Source organism: Megalobrama amblycephala, linkage group LG4 (genome assembly GCF_018812025.1).
Source record: "Megalobrama amblycephala isolate DHTTF-2021 linkage group LG4, ASM1881202v1, whole genome shotgun sequence".
NCBI classification, from domain to species: Eukaryota; Metazoa; Chordata; class Actinopteri; order Cypriniformes; family Xenocyprididae; genus Megalobrama; species Megalobrama amblycephala.
This window is the reverse complement of record NC_063047.1, coordinates 4,944,140-4,968,126: the sequence shown is the minus strand read 5'-3', so window position 1 is coordinate 4,968,126 and position 23,987 is coordinate 4,944,140. Positions and strand designations below refer to the sequence as shown.

Sequence of the window (23,987 nt, the reverse complement as noted above, 5' to 3'; positions counted from 1 at the left end):
GGGATCATTAATATGTACGCCCCCAAATTCGTGCATATGCCAGCTCATGTTCAAGGCATTAGACAAGCCAGAATTAACGTCTGGATCTGTGCACAGCTGAATCATCAGACTTTATGCAGCTAAGCAAGCAAGGACAACAGTGAAAAATGGTAGATGGAGCAATAATAACTGACAATGATCCATGATATCATGATATTTTTAGTGATATTTGTAAATTGTCTTTCTAAATGTTTCGTTAGCATGTTGCTAATGTACTGTTAAATGTGATTAAAGTTACCATCGTTTCTTACTGTATTCACGGAGACAAGAGCCGTCGTTATTTTCATTATTAAACACTTGCAGTCTGTATAATTCATAAACAACTTCATTCTTTAGAAATCTCTCCAACAGTGTGTAATGTTAGCTTTAGCCTGTTAGCCACAGAGCATAGCCTCAAACTCATTCAGAATCAAATGTAAACATCCAAATAAATACCATACTTACATAATCGGGTATGCTGCATGACGAACATTTTGTAAAGATCCATTTTGAGGGTTATATTAGCTGTGTGAACTTTATGCAATGTATTATAGTGTCGCGAGCTTGGGGGCGGGGAGCGCAAGCATTTAAAGGGGAAGCAGCCTGAATCGGTGCATATTTAATGATGCCTCAAAATAGGCAGTTAAAAAAATGAATTAAAAAAAAAACTATGGGGTATTTTGAGCTGAGACACATTCAGGGGACACCTTAGACTTACATTACATCTTGTGAAAAAGCATTCCATGGCACCTTTAAACTGTTTAACAGCAAATTTTGAGCTCCCTTTCTTTTTGCACTGTTTGATTGATGTGTGTGCACTGCACTCTATAAAGAACTTGACATTTAACAATTACAGTAGCCTGCAGTTAGGTGACCTGTTTTGCATAACTGAAATGCTTGATTTATAAGAATATATAACACACACAAATGCATTTGTTTCTACTTTAATATGGTGTCACTGATGGTCATATTCTATGCACAGTATAAGCCTCTGTATGATGGATAATTGAAGATTGTTTATTATTATTGATTTAATCAGTTTTTGAGCTGCATTTGTGACTGGTTTTGATTGCTATGGGCTGTACTTTGTGTATAGGCTGACTGTGTGTGTGTTTGTGTACTCTCAAGCTCACTGATAGTGTGATTGATTTGTAAAAGGCATAGTTTTGACGACACAGTGTCTTTATTTATATATTTATTTCTCTTCCTCATTCTGCCTTTTAACATGAATACAATCCTACTACTCTACTACTCTTTTATTCACAGACACGCAGTGTCATGGGCTGGAGTGGGATGGGTGTGTCTGACCTGCTGTGTTACAGCGCCCCCACTCCAATCCAACCCAACCCTACCAGATTGGGATTATAACACTCCTCAGATTTGAACACTCCTCAGCACCCTTAAGGCAGCTTTTTGGAGATGTACACTAGAGCGGGTTAAAGAGATTTGGAAAGAGGGACCTGCTTTGTGTCTGGAAGGGCTGCACCTGAGTTCCTGTCCTCAGGGGAGTTTGTGTTTGTGTGTGTGTGTGTGTGCGTGTGCATGTTTGGGTATATCATGCACGTAATATGTTCATTAGAGGTACAAACACATGGTTGACTTGCCTACCATTTCTGTCCTGGGACAGGGAACTGTTTATGGTTACCACTTCATCAGAGTCTTTTATGATGCGGTACAGGCTTGGCTCATTTTAATGATCAACAAAAGTCTTTTGTATTATGCTTTTTGTTCTTTTTGAATCTTGGCAGTATAAATCACCTTAAATTTTCATTGTGGAAAATGCAGCTTGGACATTCTGCCTAATATCTCATTGTGCGCTTCACAGTAGAAAGATACAGGTTTGGATCAGTATGAAATTGGAATGTTCATTTTTGATTGAACTATTGCTTAAATTTCCATTTAAGTGAGTAATAGTATGAATGCTTTGATGAATAGAGCTACAAGAGGGAAACGGAGAAGAGGAAGTGTTTTTTTATTCTGCAAGGATTTGCCTAGATAAACTGTATTATGTCTGAAAAAAATAAGGTTGTTGTTATAAATTAGCTCATAATTTTTGAATCGGGTAACTAAAATACAGAAAGGAAAAATCTGAAATGCTAACGGTCATCAAAGACTTTGTCAGACAGGGTTTCACACTTAAGGCAATGAAACCCTGTTTCACTGAAACGCAGTAATATGAAGCATCTGTCACTGGTGTTATGAAACTGCTGCTGAGAGCTGAGCAAATCAAAATGCTGATTTTAGTAACATGCCTGATAGATATTTGACAGAAGAGGTGTGTGTGTGTGTGTGTGTGTGTGTGTGTTGTCAGTAACTGAGGCGCTAGAGGAGTGTGTGGGTGTAATCCAGGATAACTGCTCTATGTCCAGTCTCTATTTTCAGCACTTCCTTATTCTACATGCTAATGGGATTGAAACAGCCCCCCTCCTTTCTTTGTTTGGGTTGAGATCCCTCCAAAATATGGGTTTATCTTGCTGTGTGTGCCTCATGCACACAAACTACCGCTCACACACATTCATTGAGCTGTATCACAGAAATATATGCGTTTTCTGTCTTCTCAGACCATATAATGATGCAACATATTCACTCTATCTGTCTGTCCATCAAGTCTGTCCATCTGTATCTTTTACTTGTTTAACCCTTGAGTTTGATTGTGTTTACACTACATATATGTTCATATGAAGACAATCTTGATGGTGACACCCACATATGTAGTCAGTATTCTTAAAGCTGCAGTGTATTTATGGCACCCACAGATTTCCCAAACACTCCTCCGTCAAGTCAACCTACACAGGAAAAAAAATCACTATCAAACACTGTCATACATTATCAGTATCAAAAAACTGAATACTGTTAAAGCAGTCAAAGAGCATCTATCATTTTATCAGTCTTTTTCATAAATCTCATTTCAGAGTCATGTTTGCTGATTTGTCTAGATTCTTACGGTATTGCACCAATTAAATACATGAAACCAGGTCTATAATTTCACATGATATAAATAACTAATAAACTATAAATCTGATCCCTCATAAGGTCATCAATAAATCCGAATTTCACCATCATGAGCACCTGGGGTTCCTTTTGTTTGTGTGTCCCTGGAAGGCCTTTTGTATCCTCTAGAGTCCAACCCCCCACCCTTCCTGCTCCCCTTATGACTGATGGAGCTGTCGGCAAAGTGATGCTCAGGGTGAGGCGAGTGGATTAAAGCTGGACCCTGCTGGGAGAGAACAGACACATAGACACATGCTTGCTCGCACTGATTCAGGCCACCACACCGATCACCATACAGCCATGCACAAAGACCTCATAAATCACTGTATTTGAGGTACATTACCATGAAAGGATGCACACACTGGCTTTGTTCCACCTATTGAGATGCCTTACTGTCTACCGCCAACATCTAGCTGAAATGAAACCTCATAAGGGACTGATAAAGAAATATTCTACATACAAAAACATCCTACAAATAGCACACAAAAGTAAACAGGAGACTTCAAACTTAATTGTTTAGAGTTGGTGTTAGCATGTTAGTAAGCTAAAAATACAATACTTCTATCGTAAAATTACATATTTACAAAAATCCAGTGAAATTATTATTTTATAATCAACATTACTCCACCTTTGTCATCTTGGGTAGATTTTTTTTCCACTAAGCTTGTCAAACTGCATTACGGTATTGCATTCTCTGCAAAGGATGCAATGCTGCCTTACAATTTTGAATGTATCTTAGAAAGAAGCAATAATTTTGGAGAGTGTCTCTTTGCTTTCTTAAAATGCTCACTAGGTTTGGAGCCATCAACTTCATTGGCCCCCCATTAAAAGGTTATAAAGTTTAGAAATAGTCATGCTGGACTTAATGGCTTTCATGATAGTGAAAAATAAATATACCAAAATGTATTTGAAATACATTTATTTTATGCTAAGTATACTATACTACAAATACATTATGTAAATACCCTGCAATTGTACTTTTGGTATACTAAATTAATATACTTAAAGTCTGCTAAATTGGAACAACTAATTTTAGACTTAATGCACTTAAGTTATCTGGAAGTAGTGCTGAGGTCCATCTCAAGATATACTTAAGTATGTTTGATTGTGCAATAAAGTTTATTTATAATATTTATACCAGTAAGGCTTAAGCAATGTGTCAGTAAATATGGTAATGTATTTTATAGTATACTTAGTAGTTTTGGTTTTAAATTAGTTTGGTATTGTTTTTTTTTTTCTCTTTTTTTTTTTTTTTCACTAGGCTATGCATACTATCTCAGAGAGAGTCTAGTGTCCTAAGTATAGTACAGTCCAGATGTATATTTAAGTGCAAAACAGAAAGAAATAGCACTGTGTATGAGGGATGCACATTTTACATGATCTTCTGGCCCTGGAGGTTTGTAATGCCCTGAAACAATTATGGGATAAACTTTGTCCTACAGGCAAATTCTCTTTTTCCTTCCAGAATCTCTGGATTCTAAGAATTTATCTTTATGGTGGGATTAGCACAAGGGATTGCTCAGTCTGAAGGAGGGCATGAGGGATTTCGTTTAATCTGTGTTTTGGTTTAGGTTTAGTTTTGAATTAATCTTATCTTCATGTTAACTATTTCTTCCTGCACTGAGAATTGTTTTGTGCTTTTTTTTCCTTGATGGGGAAAAAAAAAAGTTTGTTGCATTTTGTAATATTTTGTTGTGCCATAACATTTCAGCAGCACAAAGGTCACATATGTGGGGTCCAAAATTAACTTTTGCCATATCTGCCAAAAATAGGTGAATTAAGACCATTTTATATTATATTAATTTAAAAAAAAAAACTATTTATTTAATATCAGTGAGGGCTAAAATAAATTTATTTTAAATGAAAAACTTACTTATTTAGCAAAGATGTTTGTTTCCATTTGACACTTGTTAATTCTGGCCCCTGTTCTAATGTCGGGAATAAACACTGAACTTTACAAGGTCAATTAGAACACAGAACCTTTGATACTGTTAGCAAAAATTCTACCACCAGACAACTAGGGAATTCAAATAGTACTTGCAGATCTATGTACTTTTTCACTAAATTGAAGAATCTCAGCACTAACAACATATTGTATTATGAAACTATCACATTAAACATGAGTTCTCAATGTACTATTGAAATTGATTTCTGGACATCGTAATGTTATTTTTTCCAACAATTGTTATTGTACATATCTGATATAGCATTGTATTATCAACAGTTTCCTTCACGGTTTTGTTTCTTTATGCTTTATTTAAAAAAAGAAAAGAAAAAGTCCCCCCCCCCAATGTTCAAGACATTTTTTTTTTTTTTTTAATACGCTTTCAGCCATATTTGAACATGTAGTTTATACATTATTTTTTGTTATAAATATATTTTAATGTTATAATGTTTTGACCCACCTTGTCCAGCATAAGGCTTGTATTTCTTTGCAGCCAAATGTGCAGCAACTGTGATGCAGATGTGACTGATATCCTTTCCTCCATCTTTACTCTGTCCCATTTACTGAGATCACTAATAAAGATTTTGTTTGTCATTGTCTTACTTTGTGCTTCTCTAATTTTCAGGGCAGCTGTTGAGTTTCCAGCAGTGACCATGAGCACCATCTCACCGACTGATTTCGACAGTGTCGAGATCCAGCAGCAGTACAATGACATCAACAACCGCTGGGACATTGCAGCCGAAACAGAGTGGGATAATGAGAACAGTTCTGCACGTCTGTTCGAACGTTCCCGCATCAAAGCTCTCGCAGGTCAGTTTCTTTTTTTTTTATTCCAATGTGTGTGAGTTGAGGTTTGGTTTTTGCACCCATGTGCTTCCTGTGTTTGTGTTTTTGTTTGTTTGCATGCTTGCTTCTTTATCTGCTAGTTTTCAACAGGTTGCATCATGTGATTGCGTCCAGTAGGGGGTAGCATAAGGCAATGGAAAAAAAACAAAACAAAAAAAACTCTTTAACCACCTTGAACACAAACACCTTCTACATGCTCTTATCAGTAATCTTAGAGACCTGTGTGCATGATAGTATAGTTATAATAATAAAACAGTTTGAATTGCATGTTTGTAGATTGGCTTTACATTGTTGAAAAGGCATTCTATACAATGGATGCCAGTGTGTAACACAGTAGTTGATGTGTTACAGTGCAGTAAGATACCATCTTTTGACAAGCAGCGACTTGATATCCACATTCTTCCAATGCTGTTATTCACCCTGTGACGCCCCCTCATTCTCTCTCATCTTCAGGGATTTTCTAATGTCATATTTATGACCTGCTATATCTCTTACTTGTTTTTTTTCTGCTGTCAATGGATGTGTTAAAGCCAGTCATTGTCATGGTCTTTCACACGTTTGAGGCACAGTAATGAATCAATTTATACATGCTTTTAAAAGATGTGCTCAAAGCTGCAGATTTGAACTTCATTGAGTGTACATATATAGTAGTGGGACTGAGAAAATTATCCACAGGAGTTAGCTAAATATAACAAAACCTCCCTTTGGGGATATCTAGGGTAAATGTTTCATAAATAAAGTAATTAATGGCTGGAAAAAACAAAGTAACATGAAGCTTAATAGAATTCATAACAGCACCTGCTGGTCTATAGTGTGTCATTTCAGAGGAGTTTAATTCACTCTGTTGTCTTGATGCATCAAACCCAGCATGTGAAGCACCATATCAATCACAATAACACCAGGCAAAACATTCATTCCTTAAAGCACTGACAGGGGAAGGGAAACTGAAAATACTGAACTAGAATGTCTCTTGAAGGACAGAGCAGAGGAGGGGTCTCAGAGGCCCAGTGCTCATGTCTCTCACACCCATACACAGTTAACTTTAGCGGTTCTCAAACATTTATGTCCTCCTGTGTCCCTCTCTCACGCTCCATGTCTTTTTTTGTTATGTGAACAACACACACGTATTCATCAAGTATTCTCATTATAACAAACACATTTTATTACTACTAAATGTAAGCCATAGATTAACAGTATAGCAAGTGGATATGAAAATTCTTAAAAATTAAACATTTGGTTTCATTCTTTTTCCTTTTCTATTTTTATTTACATGGCACTTTTTTTTGCCAGTGCAACCTGATTTTTATATAATTATTTAAACTACTACAGTAACATTAAAAAAGCTCAAATTCATATCACAGTCTAGCAGTACTACAATACCTTGTCCATTTTTCCTCTCACTATCTGTTTGTATCCTTCTCTTCCTTCCATTTTGTGTGGGTTTAGAGTTTGCTTTGATAAAATCCTCTCTTCCAGTGACATGCTGGCTGACTGTTGGCCTAGTGCTTCTGGCCATGCTTTGACCTTTGACCTCTGCTCTTTGATGGTCACTGCTGGTGACACTTGCTAATCAGCACAACCTGCCACTGGACTGGTCTTCATTACACCACTTCCTCTTGTAAAATCTGCACACGCATGAAATGCACGTGCGAGTATGTGTGTTAGCAGTTCTGTTTGTGAGGGGTAGAAATTCCCCGAACAAGCTTTTTGATAATGCATTTACACTTAGAATAGATTCTGTTTTCTGATCCATTAGAAGGCATTACTTCATGAGATGAGTTTTCTGTCACCGACAGCATTGCCAGTTCATGGGTGTGAGGTGGTGCACACACACTTGCACAGGAAGAAAGGCAGCGCTCACTTGTTGAGTCTTTCTCAAGTACTTCCTTCCTGCCTTAACGTCTTATTTTATCTGTGCACGTGCTTGAGAAAGCGAGAGAGAGACTTTTTGACATGATTAATTGAAGGTAAAGGACTTACAACCCCTTAACACCCATAAAAATCACTAAAACTTAATATTACACAACATGAAAATCCATGCAGGCTTAAAATAAACTGCATTTCTTCAATGGTTTCTGCTATCTATCTGATCAGCTCCTGAGGTTGGTCCCACACGCCCATCTCTCTTGTGAAATCATTTATCTCTTGACCACTTCTCCACCCCCAGTTCACCTTCAGAAATGGTTCAGCCCACACCTCCATACCCTCACCCTCCCTCTGTCTGTCTTTCTTGCTCGCTCAGCCTGGGATTTGCTCCTCCCACACACACCTTATGCAAATGCCAAAGCTCAGAATTCGAGAGAGAGAGAGTAGGAGGCTTTGTTTACTTAGGAAGCTGAGCGCAGCTAGTTCTGCAGGCTTACTCAAACAAGGTGTGTGTGTGTGTGTGTGCGCGAGAGAGAGAGAGCAAGAAGAGTTTTGCACTGAGAAAAGTGCATTTGAAGAAGAGAAGAACAGAGTATTGAAAAGAGTATTTTGAACCTTTTTCTCGCTTCAACTGCATGTGGGTTCCTTTTTTGCCAGAAAAAAGAGAGAGAGAGAGTCAATTAAAGGAAGAGGGTTTTTTTTTCAAACGGATGAAGCAGTATGGCGCGGTTTAGCATGCACTGAAATGCTCGGATGCATACACACACCTGGAGAGTTTCTGTTTCTAAACCCAACTTCTTTTGGACTTTATGGACCTTTTGAGGAAAGTTTAACATTTGACCTTTTTTTTTTTTGGTCTGGTTTTCTCTTTTTATTTTTCAACCTTACATTTTATGTGCCATGTTCATAACTTTTGGCTTTACACTTGTGGAGTGATCAATTGTTTTGGATGAAACTTTGAGAGTGAGGATCGGAGGAACGGTTCACAGTGAAAGCGAGTGAGCGTTACAGTGAAAGAGAAGAGACATGGATTTTGATCCACGCGAACCTGAGCAATGTCTCTCGTCAGCTGCCTTTGTAAACCAGGTGCAATATTCCAACATCCTGGAAGGCCGTTTCAAACAGCTGCAAGGTAAGACTGTTTGTTCTTGGCTCATACCTCATATTCTCTCTCTCTCTCTTTTTTTTTTTTTTCTTTCTCAGATGCATCTGTAAAAGAGTAGCTCAGCCTCTCAGCTAACCTTTAAACCATGTCAAATATCTTGCCTTTTGTCTTTTGAGCCACTTAAACATTATGAATCTCCTGAGACAGTCAACAACCTTGAATGTCACAGTCAAAAAGTTCATATTACCTCATCCAGATCTAACTGGAAGACACGTTTCCCTTGACAGACTGAACCCCATCATCATGGGCGTCACTTATTTTAAAGTTAGGTGGTGCACATATGTGGTGGCTGTGAAATAACAAGTGGTGAAGGGTTAACTCATGAATATGAAATGTTGTTCTAAACTGTTTTGATAAATCATCTTTGTGATGTATTTATCCATATATATTAGCACTGTAGTATTTGCTGTTAAAGCAACATTATAAGAAAAGTACAAAATCACTTCAGTGGTGGTTTATAAGTTCTCAAACAAACATATGACATTTAATGTAATAACACTTGGACATTGACAACATTGCAAACTATTTCATGATGACAAAATTGGCCTTTTAAAAAGTTGCAGTACGTCCAACCATAAATCTGTCCTCTGCAGATGCTGGTGAGTTTAGTTATAGTAATGAACAACTTTCATCTTATCTCTCTCTCTGCACCAAAGATGGTGCAGATGAGAAAATAGGCCTACAATGATTTATTTTTATGCCTGTGCGTGAGAGAGAGAGACACAGAGACCTGTGCTGGTCTCCTAGAGAGTGGCCTTATTTCAGGTACCGCAGGGCTTTTGCCCCAGATCCAAATTACACTGTTAAAATGGGAGCGAGAGGAGAGGACGAGAGGGAAGTTCAGTACGGAAAGGTGTAGGAGAGGGAGGATAAGAGGGGAGGATAACAGGGTTGGAAAGGAGTGGAGAGGAACAGACGGGAAGGGAAGAGGATAAGAAGGGAAGTGCAAAGGATAATAGAACAGAAAAGGAGAGGATAGAAACTCCTATTGTGTGTATTAATATAGAGTTCATTCGGAGGAATGTTCTTGATGTTTGTGTTTTTTTTTTGTGTGTGTTTTTTTTTTGTGTGTTTTTTCTGTGTGTGGGTGTATCATTCATTTAAATAGTTTTTCTCTCTTTGAAACCACACTTTTTAGACAGGCGCCACATAGCATGTGTGAACTCTTCTAATCCCCCCACACGACGTGAGATCTGATCTGCTGTGTGTTTGTGTGTGTGCTTGAGGTCATGGGGAGTGTTTCTCAGTTAACAGAGAGATAATGACTCAAGCATTGTACTTTTCAGGGCTGTTATCTTTTGTATAGGAAGAATGACATCTGCAAAATAGGCCTTGAATATGAACACACACCTCAAGAGTCACTGTAAGCAGATACCTAAAGTTAACCCTGAAAAATGGAAGCAAAGTTTCTAGTAGTCCAGTCATTCTGTTTTGCATTACTATTTGAAATTATTACGTCGGGTTGTTTGTTTGATGTGTTTGATCCATGTTATTTTTTTTACGGAAAGCTCTAGACCAGTGGTTCTCAAACTTTTTGACTTCAAGGCCCCCCCATTTTCCATAACAATATTCAAAGGTCCCGTGACTTTTCAAGTCATTCGTGAATTACTGCATAAAGATATTTAAACACATTTTTACTCAGAATTTCTACCTGATAAAATATTTCAGAGGGTGTTCCTTTTGTATTTATAGAATGTATCAAATACCTTTTATTAATTTACATGACTTTTCTAGGTCTATAAATCAGCCTTTTAAAATTAGGCTGCCATATATCCCCAGGTTTTTCAAGACCAAGTGAATCCTGGTTCTTTAAAGAAAAATAAAATATTTGTTCAGGGCCCTCTGGTTTAGGCTGTGCAGGCTGATTGATGTCAAACATCACAATGTTCTGTTCTGTGCATAATGCATGATAGTGTTTTTATTTAGGCCTATAAGGACACTTAAGAAGACATGGAAATTTAATGTAAGAGAGAGCTGCTGTACGTACATGTTAGTGATTACTGTGGTTGCGTCATTTGCACCTGTCTGAAATCTGGTGCATACCTTCAGCTGCTTTTTGACACACATTCACAGACACACACACACATATACAGTGTCTCATGTATCTTTTCTGCCCGAGCCACCTGCGATCCTCCCCTCTTCTCATGTACTCGCTCTCACAAACACTGGTAATTCCGGTCAGGTTACTCTTAGGCTGATTTTTTTTTTTTTTAATATTTTTTTTTATTTAAAAAAACATTTTACAGAAGTACAGGTGCATCGTATTGGGGGGCTTGCTCAGGCATGGTCTTCATGCTAGTTCAGGGTGGTTCTCCTCAGTGTATGTGTTTGATGTGACACCAGTTCATCTGTTGTGGTTCTAATTATCTTTATTTAAATAAATCCCTGCAACAAGGTAATAGTGCATGTGTGCCTGCAGGTGTTTATGTGTGTGATTACAGTGAAATAGGATGGGATACAAGTCGTGTGACTGCTTCAGAAGAACTAAATGTCACTGTCATTGCAAAACAGTTTGGATAAATCAGCAATCCGGTTCTCCATTACACACATTCTTCTTTTTATTCCATCTTTTTGTAAACTCAGGGTGAAATGTGAAATGTTGTAAAGTGTGTTTGCTTGCACAATGTATTGCTGGTAAATCAGTTTATGAAATCCCGATGATAAAAAAAGCCCCAATTACATGAGATTTTGAAACCGAAGTATCAAAAGAATACATAAAAGTTTCAAAGTATACATAATTAGCTGTGCATGTGCATCCTACCAGAGCTCTAAGCAACAGAAACGGGCGGAAATGGTGACCCGGAGCTTTAGGAGTATGCGCTAACAGGAGCTGGAGAATATCAGCATGGATAAAAATGTAATTCTTAAATCTCAGTGAAATTCTGCTGATAAGCAGTGTGTGTTTGTGAGTGTGCTTGGGTTTAAAAGGTTTTCTACCCCAGTGTCAGTCACCCTGAAGTGGTAAACATGTACTCCTCCCCACCTCTCCCTCTCAGTCATTACACGGAGATGCACAGAAATTCTTCACACACAGACACAAACACAGATTTATAAAGTCCCAGGCAGAGAATTCCATGCCGCCTTGACAAGTGCTCAAACACAAACTCAAGTAGACATACATGATCACATCACACTAACACACTAAGTCTATGTAAGTGACAAATAACCCAGTTTAGGTGGTTAACAGCCATCTGAGATAAGGATGATATGTGTAGCTGTATAGATGATAGATATGTGTGTATGTGAAGGGGTAGAAACTCAAAAACGGCATTATCACAGAAACACCAGCACATACATACATACTTTGGCATTCACTTTATCAGATTGAGATAATATACTTCAAATGAGATATAGATTTTTATGAAATATCATCAGTTGTGATCTCTTTGGCTGTTCTTACATGCAAATGAACCATTACATTTTACACTTTATTTCTCTCCACCCAGATGGAGAGTTATAGGACAGTTCACCCAAAAATAAAAAATGTCAATATTTACAATCATGTATGCATTTCTTTATTCTGTGGAACATAAAAAAAAATAGTTTGAAATATGAAGACATTTTTTCCATACGAAGAAATGAAAGCTTTGGACACTCTTAAGGACCAGCTGAAACATTCTAAAGCCTGGGACACACCAAGCCAACCTCAAAGAACTAGTGGAATAGTCTATATTCATCATTCAAAAGGAGAAACTAAACAAGGATATGAGATATATGCAGATATATGAAACCTAAACAAAGCAGCGCTTGCTTACCATTTTGAATATCAGTTATGTTGATAGCTTTCTTTATTTTAAGCAGCTCATGTTATAAAAATATTTGCGTTTGGATATGCTCGGGTAGGATAACATAACATTAGACCAACCTTTTGTCTGTGCCATCTTGACTTACTTGCTTTCTTTCATGGCCGATCGCTGGCTTGGTGTGTTTGGCCTTAAGACTGAACTCGACACAAATTTTAGTCTTTGACATTCAGAGTGCACAAATCTAATGACTGAGTCATGTCCACTAGACAACACTTTACAACTGGTGAGTCACGACGGGACATTCTGTCGAACATAACTGTGCGAGATCTTGTAAAGAAACAAACAAGACAGATACTGCCACTTGGCTGTTTGCATTGCAATTCGTGCAGAAAAATCTGGATAAACCCTGCCGACAACATTTATTTATGAAACCTTAATCATAACTTCCTGTTATGTTGCCATTGTCACCTAAGTAGACGCTTTTCATTGTGTCTTTCCTGATTAATTTCATTAATTATGAATTAACTATTTTTATTTGTTAGAACAAAATAAGAATTTTATTTATTCTGGAATGGAAGACATTTAAAATGTTATTAGTATATTTTCATTTTCATTTTATCACAGTCTACAGTAAATGTACACTGCTCCCAATATGCTATTTAACCGAACTGTCAACGGGACTGTTCAAGGCACTGTATTTCCTTATCATATTTCCTCAAATATATTAGATATAATTAAATTGAATAGCCTATATAATATATAATACAAATATATTATTTACAAATGTCATGTTTGGGTTTTTATTTTTATTTATTTTTTTTATTTTTTTAACACATTAGGCTATTTAAAGGATTAGTTCACTTTCATATTAAAATTTCCTGATAATTTACTCACCCCCATGTCATCCAAGATGTCCATGTCTTTCTTTCTTTAGTCGAAAAGAAATTAAGGTTTTTGATAAAAAACATTCCAGGATTTTTCTCCATTTAGTGGACTTCAATAGACCCCAAATGGTTGAAGGTCAAAATTACAGTTTCAGTGCAGCTTCAAAGGGCTTTAAACGATACCAGGCAAGGAATAAGGGTCTTATCTAGCGAAACGATTGGTAATTTTCTAAAAAAAAAAATTAAAATGTATATGCTTTATAAACACAAATGATTGCTCAAGTGCTTCGCCAGACTTCCTTCCGAATCCTTCAAAAAGCTTAAGCTGTATGTCCTTCACCTTCCCTATTCAAATTATGGAAGGAACGCAGCGCCAGTTCCGTTTTTTCCGCAAGTTGAATAGGGAAGGTGTAGGTCATATACATTTTTATTTTATTTTATTTTTTTACAAAATGACCGATCATTTTTCTAGATAAGACCCTCGTCTGGTATCATTTAAAGCCCTTTGAAACTGCAGTGAAACTGTAATTTTGATCTTCAACCGTTTGGGGTCTATTGAAGTCCACTACAAGGAGAATAATCCTGGAATGTTTTCATCAAAAACCTTCATTACTTTTCGACTGAAGAAAGATGGACATGGACATCTTGGATGATATGGGGTGAGTAAATAATCAGGAAATTTTAATATGAAAGTGAACTAATCCTTTAAATTAATACATATTCTGAAACAAGTGCAGTTATATTTACATAAGCTACCATTTTATTTTTTCTGTTTAACTTCTACTTTTTAACTTGGATTCCAGATCAAAATAAAGGAATACTTAATAGCCCTATTATTTTTAAAATGAGAGAAATCACTGCTTATTCTGAATTTTTACAGAATGCAGTTTCACTTTTTTTGTCTGCAGAACAAAATGAATAGCCTAAAACAATTAACTTGAAATGTTAACTTATGAAATAATATAAAAGAAACCTCAAAGATGTGGATGTCAAAATTAAAAAAACAAGGATGAATGATGTTTGAGAGGGAATGCGTCTCCACTAGGGCTGTGAATCTTTGGGTAGAGAGCGAATCGATTAGATTCGCGATTCTTAGGTGTTCGATTCGATTCCGGAGCGATTTTTGCAAATTCAGAACGTTTTGATTCGAGATGATTCACATTAAAATTTGATGCGATTCGATTAATTCGATTAAATTCTGCAATTTTATATGCATTCATAGGGTTACTAAAATGCTTCCCCCAATGTGTCTTGTCAGAGTGCAAATTACTCGGCGACCTTCAGGAGGTCAGAGAGTAAGGGCAAAAAACAACCTTTTGTACATTGTTAATGTTACTTCATGTTAGTTCTTAATGATGCTACATAACTTTGTTTTAATAGCCTAAAAATTGGCATTTCTAGAAATTTACATAAGCCAAAATTTTAAAAGGATTTAAAAGTATTATTAGTTCATGTTAACTATAGTGTAGGATAGTGTTAATGACTACACAACCTTATTAACCCTTTCGAGCGTGAGTTTGAAATATTCTAAGAGTGAGTTTTTTTAAGGCGACCGCTATTTTAGAACGTTTGCCCTTATTGTTTCCACGGCGAAGCATCTTGAGTGTCACGAGTGCTGAACACAGCCACAATAACATTGTATGACAGATGGATCGCTATTATTTTGTTTTTCCTTTTTTATTTAAAATTTTCGCAAAATTGCTTACCATGTCATCAGCTATATGATATTCCAATTCTCAAATATGTGTGAGTGTGTTTTGTCGTTTTAAAACCTTTTATAAAATGATCTTTATCTTGATCTATAATGCGAGATGGGCGCCGCCATCTTAGTTTGCACTGCAGTTCACAGAGTCCTGTCAGTCGGATTTACAGCAGGTGAATTCATCAGTTTCTCCCGAAATATATACAAGTAAGTGGCTGGTGAACTGGAAGAATAATAGAGTAAACTTTATAGTTACTTAAGCCCATTATGTGTGTCTGATATGAATAAATGTAGGCAAATTATATTTGAATGGATTGTCATTGCTGCTTCCACTGAAATCAGTGTGTATTTTATAAACTCTAAATGTTTTGTTTTAATGGTGCTTACATGCAGACTACACTAGATTATCGTGCACTTTCGCGCATGTAGTCATTTAATGTTTCTATATTTTAAAGTACTGTTGAATCGCGATTAATCTGATCCTTAGCATTTTGCATCAACTATTGACCTAAATTAATGATTCACTATTCAAAAACATGTTTCAAGATTGATGCATATGCATCGTCAAGATTTGTAATCAGTGCATCAAGAAAAGGAGTGAATCGTTACACCCCTAATCCCCACAGTCTGCGGCGTCAGTCTCAAATATTAAACAGAAAAAATTGTAAAAATCTTTGTGAGGACAGCTGGCAACAGCTCTTCTTAAATTCTAAGACTAGAATCTTTAGACACCGTGCACAGTCATGTAGTGTGTTCCCGGCTTAAGCGTTGTTCAGTGTTGTTTTATACTTCATTGACTTTCATTGTATGGACAAAATATAAAATATCAAAATATCATCTGTTGTGTTCTGCGGAAGAAAGTAAATCATACAGATTTGAAACCACATGAGGGTGAGTAAATGATGACAGAATATTGATTTTTGAGTGAAGTGTCCGCAGACTCTCGCACTGTCCCTGTTATCACTCTTAAGATGTTACTGTCATCTTATTTTACTCTTTGTACTTTACTGTTCTACACTTGGGAAACTCACAGTGATGGGTTGTTCCCAAACCTCCCTTCTCCCAGTCTTCCGCAATCCAGATGTCCTTACTCTGCTGTTTGTGCATGTAAATGGCAGTGTACGTTGAGCAATTATACATGAATATATGGACTTGGATGGGTTTTGTTTACATACATATACATAAATTAATATAACTGCTCTCCTCAGCCAGTCGCAATACACAGTCCTTAGCCGCTTTTCCACCATCGGGCCGAACACTTCTCATTTTGTAACCGTTCCATTCCGGGCCGATCCGGTCCAGCTGGTACGATCACGGTTTCATTTTCCACTGTGGGGCTGATAACGGCCGCTCTTTGGAATGTAACACAAAAGCGTCAGTCGTTGCATTGGTAACGCAATGGTTTACTGATGATATGAGATGTAAATAACGACCGTGTTATGGAGGATGATCAGATATTTCTTTTAATTTTATTTTTCATTTGTGTTTGCGTCGCTCAAATAGAGTGCTTAGCCAGCTACGGAGAAACTGGTAGCCAGACAACAGACAACCGTGCCGAGAATTCCGGGCCGAGAACGGTTTGTAATCGTGCTGTGCCATACCAGGCTCAAGTGGAAACAGAACTGGAACCGTTCCTTACCATTCTAAGAACCGCTCGGCACAACAGTGGAAAAGCGGCTCTTGATAAGGCCAATAAAGGCTTTTTTATTGTGTAAAGAAACTTTAACAACAACTTAAGTTAAGCACACTTTCACAAAGCCCAATAAAAACATGAGATATTTACTTGGGTTTAGAGGAGGCATTTTTAATTTGCAGGAAGTGTGTAATGTGTAATGTGGTTTGGCAAGACTCATAATCTTAAATATGTGAAAAAATGTCAATGCGTTAATGTTCAAAGCAGAAAGATCCTACAGCTCACCAAGACACCTAACAATATGAAGCAAAAGCCTCTTTTATTTATTTTTTTATTTTTTTATTAGCATGGTTTTTGTTAGGTTTAACCATAAAGTGTTTAATTTAGTATTGTTTTTAATCTTCTTCTTCTTTTTTTATATATATATATATATATATATATATATATAGAATATTGTTCTGCTTGGTCTTCAGCTAGAGCAGATATTTTTAAGCTGCGGGTAATGATGGGGTAATAGTTGAACTGTATAGTAAAGCACACTCTCACTGGTACATGTGCACTTCAGTGAAGTAAGTGTTTTTGCCCGTGGCACAACTAGTGGCTTCAACAGCATGCTACTGAGATTTTTTGGGCTAGTTTGTGCATGTTCAGTTTTACGCAGCAGATGCAACATAAATCTCATACCTCTTAGCTCTGATACTCTAAGTGAATAAACAGTGTAGTATGTCTCCAGAAGTGTGCCCCTGTGCTGTCATGTATCTTGACTTCCTCTTTCTGAAGTTTGTGTTAAACTGTCATTTTAACACAAACACAAAATTCAAAGTCTGTGTTATGATGAAATCAGTTCTTTAGTGTTGTGTTTTTTAGAGGGGAAAAAACCTTTTAGTTTCATATGCGTCATAGCAGCATTGGCTGTAGTCATTAAGTTGATGTAGATGGTAGGTTAGGTATTTTCTGATGACCAAATTGAGGTCCTTTGCATTTGTTTTCTTTTGACTTCTGGAAAATGACATTTGTGTTCTAAAGCGAGTCAAAGTTGCTTTTGTGTGATCTCCTCAATGTAGAATATTTGTACTGAAACATTTCATTAAGACTAAATTGACACTTTGTATTTGTGTTGAGCTTTACTTTATGGTACATTTACAATATCAGAAACAATTTAAAAATAATAATAATAATAATAATAATCTACTGTTTTTCAGCTAATTCTGGCGTCCTCTGAGAAATCAAATCCTCCCCCCTTTCTCAATTATTTTGACCATTGCTGAATAACTAATTTCTCGTTGTGGCTGATGCTCCTTTATGGATTTAGAGCTTTTCTGGGTAAAATATAACATTTTCTTGATAACATTTTCTAGCATCACATACCAATGGTGAACTAGTGAATGGTGAAAATGAATTTTGCCTAAGAGTCTTTCAGTTTGTCAAGGAAATCAAATTGCTAGAGTGCTCCATGATGACCGTTTAGCCTGGAGGTTGAGTACTGATGTAGTCAAATTTGGGTAAAAATATACATTTTGAGTGTCTTAACAGGACACAGACTCAGAACAAGCTGTCACTGTTCTGTTCTCCGTCCTCCGTCCTCCAGTGTCACTTACATTCTCCAGACATCTCAAATACCTCTGAACCCATCATTTTCATCCCTCTGTGTGTGCATGCATTTGTAAGAGTGGGGTTGTGCAAGATATTTTTCCTCTCTCTGTGTGCCTACATATAAGCTGAATTCCTTTAAGAACCTGGAAGTAAACATTTAGAAAACATCTTATTAACATTGCTGAATAAAAGCATTGCAGCAAGGCTGATGTCAGAGGGGAAATATGAAGATGGCAGGTTTCTTTTTGAGATGCCTTCACAGGTGGAAAACACCTCTTAGTTCTAGCCATTAGAGGTGTGTGTCTGCATTCTTTCTCAGTCTTTCAGTAACTATTGTGTGTGTTGTGTGTGTGTGTGTGTGTGTGTGTGTGTGTGTGTGTGTGTGTGTGTGTGTGTGTGTGTGTGTGTGCCGTAATAAGTATTGCTTTAACAACAGGCCACTGTAAACAGGTCTGTTCTTTGGTGTGGTAATTGATGCCATATACACGCATAAGCAGTTTGTGCCAGTTTTAAACTTAAAAAAAAAAAAAAATTTAATATGCATTGAATGTTGTAGTTCAGTTAAGAAAAATTAGTCAAAATAAAAAGTCATTCATCAATGTTTTATAAGTTAAGGCAGTGGTTCCCAAACTTTTTAGCTCTGAGTCACACCTTTACCATTAAGGGACAATATTTGCCCCCTAAATTGATTTTCCAGTGCATATTTTTACCTTTATGAATATAACTTTATAAAATAAATAATGTTAAAATGTTCAATAGAGAAATATGCAATGATGGTAAATAACGAAGTAAAACGTTTAAATATTAAACTAAAACCGCCAGTAGGTGGCAGCAAGTCACTGTTTTTATGAGTGAGTCATCGAGTCATTCATTCAGTAACGAAGCAATGGCTGTGAATGAATCATTGAATCATTGACTCTCACGATTCGTTCAAAGCCGCAGAATTGTTCGCAAAACACAGACGTCTGTTGTAGTTCTGCTGTGGTTTCCGTTAGAACTATTATTTCATTGCAAATTAGAGTAAATACTGACAGTAGCCTACTGTGTTTAAAATGTAGGTTTTGTTTTTTGACCTGTTGTATAATAATGCCACGTTTGCAGTCATGTGGATATTTGGGAACAATTGCATTCTTGCTCGTTATCATCATTAAATACAAGAACTCACACAAGGTATGTTTTTGTATCGGAGAAAGTTTGAGTCTTAAATCGAAATTATTCCAGTATCTGTGTCTATATTTGTTCTTCATGCGAGTAAGTGCTAAATCCCCACTTTTACAAAGTTGCATTGTTGAGAACGACAGTAGCCTAATTTAGCGTGATTTAAGGCAGCAATCTATCATATGCATGCTGCTTGTGTGGATACAGTCATTTTTGAATGCAAATGATGAGGTAATATGATTAAATGTACTGGATTTATGAAATTTTTGCAGTTAGAAATACATGCTTGATTTTAATATTATTTTAAGGTAGAATTAAATGAACTACTCAGTATTTTGTTCGCATACCCCCTTTTGTCACCTCACGTACCCCAGTTTGGGAACCACTGAGTTAAGGTTTTTAGGTGGTTTTTCATTTCATCTGACCTACAGTGAGTTTCTGGACTCACATGAACATGTGAAGAACTGTGACAGACGAAACTTATTGTTTCGAGGAAGTAGTCACTGCAGGAAGATGTTTCTGTCTCATCAATGCACGTGCCCATCAGGTGATTACAGGACACACCTCTGTGGTTTAAAGTTAAATGAATAGTTCATCCGAAAAAGACAGTTGTGTCATCATTTACTTAACACATGTTGTTCCAAACCTGTGACTTTCTTCCGTGTAACACAGAAGATGATGTTTGAAGAACTTCTCAGCTGCTCTGTTCCATACAGTGACAGCATACAGTGTCCATGGGACGTTATGCTCACAAAAGGGTGAGTAAATTGTGACTGAACTTTCATTTTGAGTGAACTTTCCCTTTTGAAACTGGTTTGCATCAAACATTGCAGTGCAGAAGCTTCTTTATTGCTCAGAAATGGGCTGTCAAACTGTCACAGGACTCAGTTACTCCCATTCCTCCAGTGACGAACGGTAGGGTGGCTTGTGTCTACTAGGTAATCTGTAACCATGACAACAGCAATAGTTGCTACTGTAGTGATTATTAGTGACCAGAGATGGAAACGTGGGCAGGAACATGAGCAGAAGAAAAAGGCCTGGACGATGTAGGGGTTAAAAATAATGACAGGACAGAGAGATGAAAGGATAGAATATACGGCTCCTTGCAGCACGCCCAAACAGCAGCTAGACAGCAGCAATTACACCACTGCTACCAGATGTGTGTGTGTGTGTGTGTGTGTGTGTGTGTGTAACATGTTTTTGGTTTGGTACAACCAGCAAGTGATTTTTTTTTCCGTTATTGTACAATCTATTGTGTTCTCTGAATTCATCTAATTCTTTCATTCATAATTGTTTATTATTTTATTCTATTATGTTTTATCAATCTAATTTTAAATTCTCTTCTTTTCTCGACTCATTAGTGCTGAATACTATCCCTATTCCTATAAAACTATTCCTAAAAATTATTCCTGAAAAAAATACATGAATCACAGTTTCCACAAATTGTTTTTAAAATTGCTAATAATAATAATAATAATAATATTAATAATAATAATAAAGGATCAATTTCTGAAGGATCATGTGACACTGAAGACTGGAGTAATGGCTGCTGGAAATTCAGCTTTGCCATAACAGGAATAATTTACATTTTAGAATATTTCAGTTGTAATAATATTTTTAATGTTACTGTTTTACTGTATTTTTACTATATTTAATCCTTGATGAGCATAAGAGACTTCTTTCAATAAGAAAAATCTTACTGACCCCACACTTTTAAACAGAAGTAAAAGTTGAACAAGTAGAAATTGCATAAATTCATCATCTCCATAGACTGCTGGTTTTATACCAATGGATTTCTGTTGAAAATCACCTAGGATTGTTTTTTTTTTTTTTTTAATTTTATTTCATTTCATTTTATTGTATTGTTAATTCTTAGGCTAAATTAAGTATGTTTAGCCTCAAGCAAGAAAATCAGGTGTAAAACCACAATGCATCACTATGACAACATTAGTGAACACTCTGAGATGATGTGTAGATACTATGTGAGATGATATTTCAGCATGAAAACATACAGATATTTGAGGTTGTTTATCTTCAGAACATCAGAGCTAATGCATTCCAGTTGTTGTTTGCACAGTGATTGTGAGATCTCTGATATTGTTTTCTTGGCTGTATTACCCAGAAGGGAAGGGCGTAGAGATGTGCATATGTGTGTGTTTGCAGATAAATATGTCGTGTACACAGTTTAATACCTCTGTCAGTGTGCTGTCAACATTGCATTAGCCATTGCAGGAAAAACTCCAGACTCACACACATAAATCAGCTTCCAGACATACCTGAACTGCTTATAGTAGTGTAGTACAGAACGTTTGTGCTAATCTAATATTTGTAGAAAACAGACATGCTCAAAATATGTTAGTTACCACAAGATTTGGATCACAAGACAGAAGTATCACAAGTGGAGAAACAGCCAGCAAACTAATATAAAGACATTTCCATGTGATTATGAAAGAGGAAGAGTGCAAGAAAAGTATTAGACCAGTTTCTTGTCCAGTATTCACATTCGACACTTTAACTCCCCGTCAGTAGTTTTTTAAGTTTTGACTCCATCCTGTCAGCAAGCATGTGGCTGTGCTGTCTCTCTCTCTTGTCTCACGCTCTGTTTCTCTTGAACATCACCTCGGGAAAGCAGCCCTGTCACAACATGACCAGCTGCCTACTGTGGAATTTGCATACATGTTATAGATTCACACAAATACATGTAGAGTTTAGTAGTATCTCTCAGGTGTCGCCCAGGACAGAAAACGTCCCACACAGAAGCATGTCCAAAAGAGATAATGGAAACTGTTAGGTTTCTGTGCACATTCCATGTATTTCAGTGTATTTTAGTATTTGCTTCAGGCCAAAGACAGTTGATATCCAGTGGAAAAGCGTTTTCGATTACCTCTAGAGGTGGTAAAAAGTGGACAAGCTAAAAATGTTTTAGATCCCATTTACACCTGTATTTAGCCTCTTTAACTTTTGATCCAATTCACCAAAATGCATCTTAATACTAGGTGTAAACAGGGTCAAAGTGAGAAAGCACCCTTAATAAATTACAAATAGAAACTGTTTTGAATCAGTCTGATGAATCATTGTTCATTTTCACTGATGCCTGTCTTGACACCATACTGACTGATTGTGTATCTATGTGTGTGTACACACAACACGCATATATGTATATGTACATATTAGGGCTGTCAACGTTAACGTGTTAACGCATACGATTAATTCAAAATCCTTAACGTGTTAAAATAATTTGACGTATTTAACGCAAAAAAATTACGGAAATTGCATCATAACGTAATTTACGTCACGCAGTTATATTATCTTCAAGTCCATGCTGATTATATCAGAGATGGCAGAGAGAATTATTCATGTCTGTTTCGCTTTAAAACACAAACTCTATCATATTCTGTCATTGTATCTGAAGAGCGCGAGCCCTCCCGCATCGCGCTGTTCCTGTCTGAACAGAACGTCGAAATATCCCACTGCTGTATGTAGGGCTGGGTATCGAACTCGATACTTTTTAGATTCCGACCGAATTGCCTCGATACTATCGAGTATCGAAAAGTGTCTTGTCATTCGGTACCAAATTTCGATACCTCAGAACAGAGCCGGGGAGAGGGGGCGGAGAAATGCTTTTACGTTGCACTACATAGTTTTATATATTTAGATATAAATAACAATGCATGCGAGAGAGACCCTATGTGTGAGAGAGCGAGTGAACCAGAGGTTTCACTTTCGGTTTATCTCCGAAAAGGACGGGTGAGTACTGGCTGTTTATGCGAGCGTTCGTTCCTCAAGTCTATGGAAACACGTGACCGGTTCGTGACGGGCTCTAGTTCGCCTGCACGAGCACAGGCTCTGGCTCCAGAACGCGAACAATTCTGGTGGAAAAGGGGTATCAGCATGCTCCTGATACTGCCATACTGCGGATAATTCGTGGGTCGGGCCAAGTAATAAAAAAAATAACATTCCAATTAATTGCAGGTAGATGAGAGATGAATCATTAATGTGTTGATTTTAATAAAGTCACGGAACTCTCATTTCACGGTAAGACGCAATATCATTGGACGGTTGGCGGGTGGATGCACAGACTGAAAAAGACTGAAAAACATGAAAAGCACTATTACATTTGTATGTTTGTTCTGTTGTATTTGTTTGTGCTATTGCTCATAATTTGATCATAATTATAATTTATTTCTTTGAATTACTTTTTCGTGTGCATGTGGCCAGTGAAAATTTTGCAGGACAAGTAAAAATTTGAACTCCTTGTCCAAATGGGTCACTAGAAATCTGAAATCAGAAATCTAATTAAATCTTAGCGTTGAGCCCTGTATGTGCATATGTTTGTTTATATGAATATAGACTTCGTTACCAGGAAGTTCTGTTTGATTTTCACATCCTCCAAAAATTGAGTGTATATGCATGCAGCCTTCAGAAATGTATTTTGTCCTT

At 36.9% G+C, this 23,987-nt stretch overlaps 1 protein-coding gene across 9 annotated transcripts in view; it reads left to right on the top strand.

Moving 5' to 3' along the window:
* LOC125266359 (spectrin beta chain, non-erythrocytic 1) overlaps nt 1-23,987 on the top strand; it is a 100,773-nt gene that overhangs the window by 43,257 nt on the left and 33,529 nt on the right. For 7 of the 9 annotated variants that reach the window (XM_048186918.1, XM_048186917.1, XM_048186916.1 and 4 more), the window contains one exon: nt 5,580-5,764. In XM_048186918.1, the coding sequence (XP_048042875.1) occupies nt 5,608-5,764 (157 nt within the window). In that variant the 5' untranslated portion in view covers nt 5,580-5,607. Of the gene's footprint in view, nt 1-5,579; nt 5,765-8,112; nt 8,799-23,987 lie in introns of those variants that run through there. The other 2 variants (XM_048186920.1, XM_048186923.1) reach the window with 2 other exon arrangements.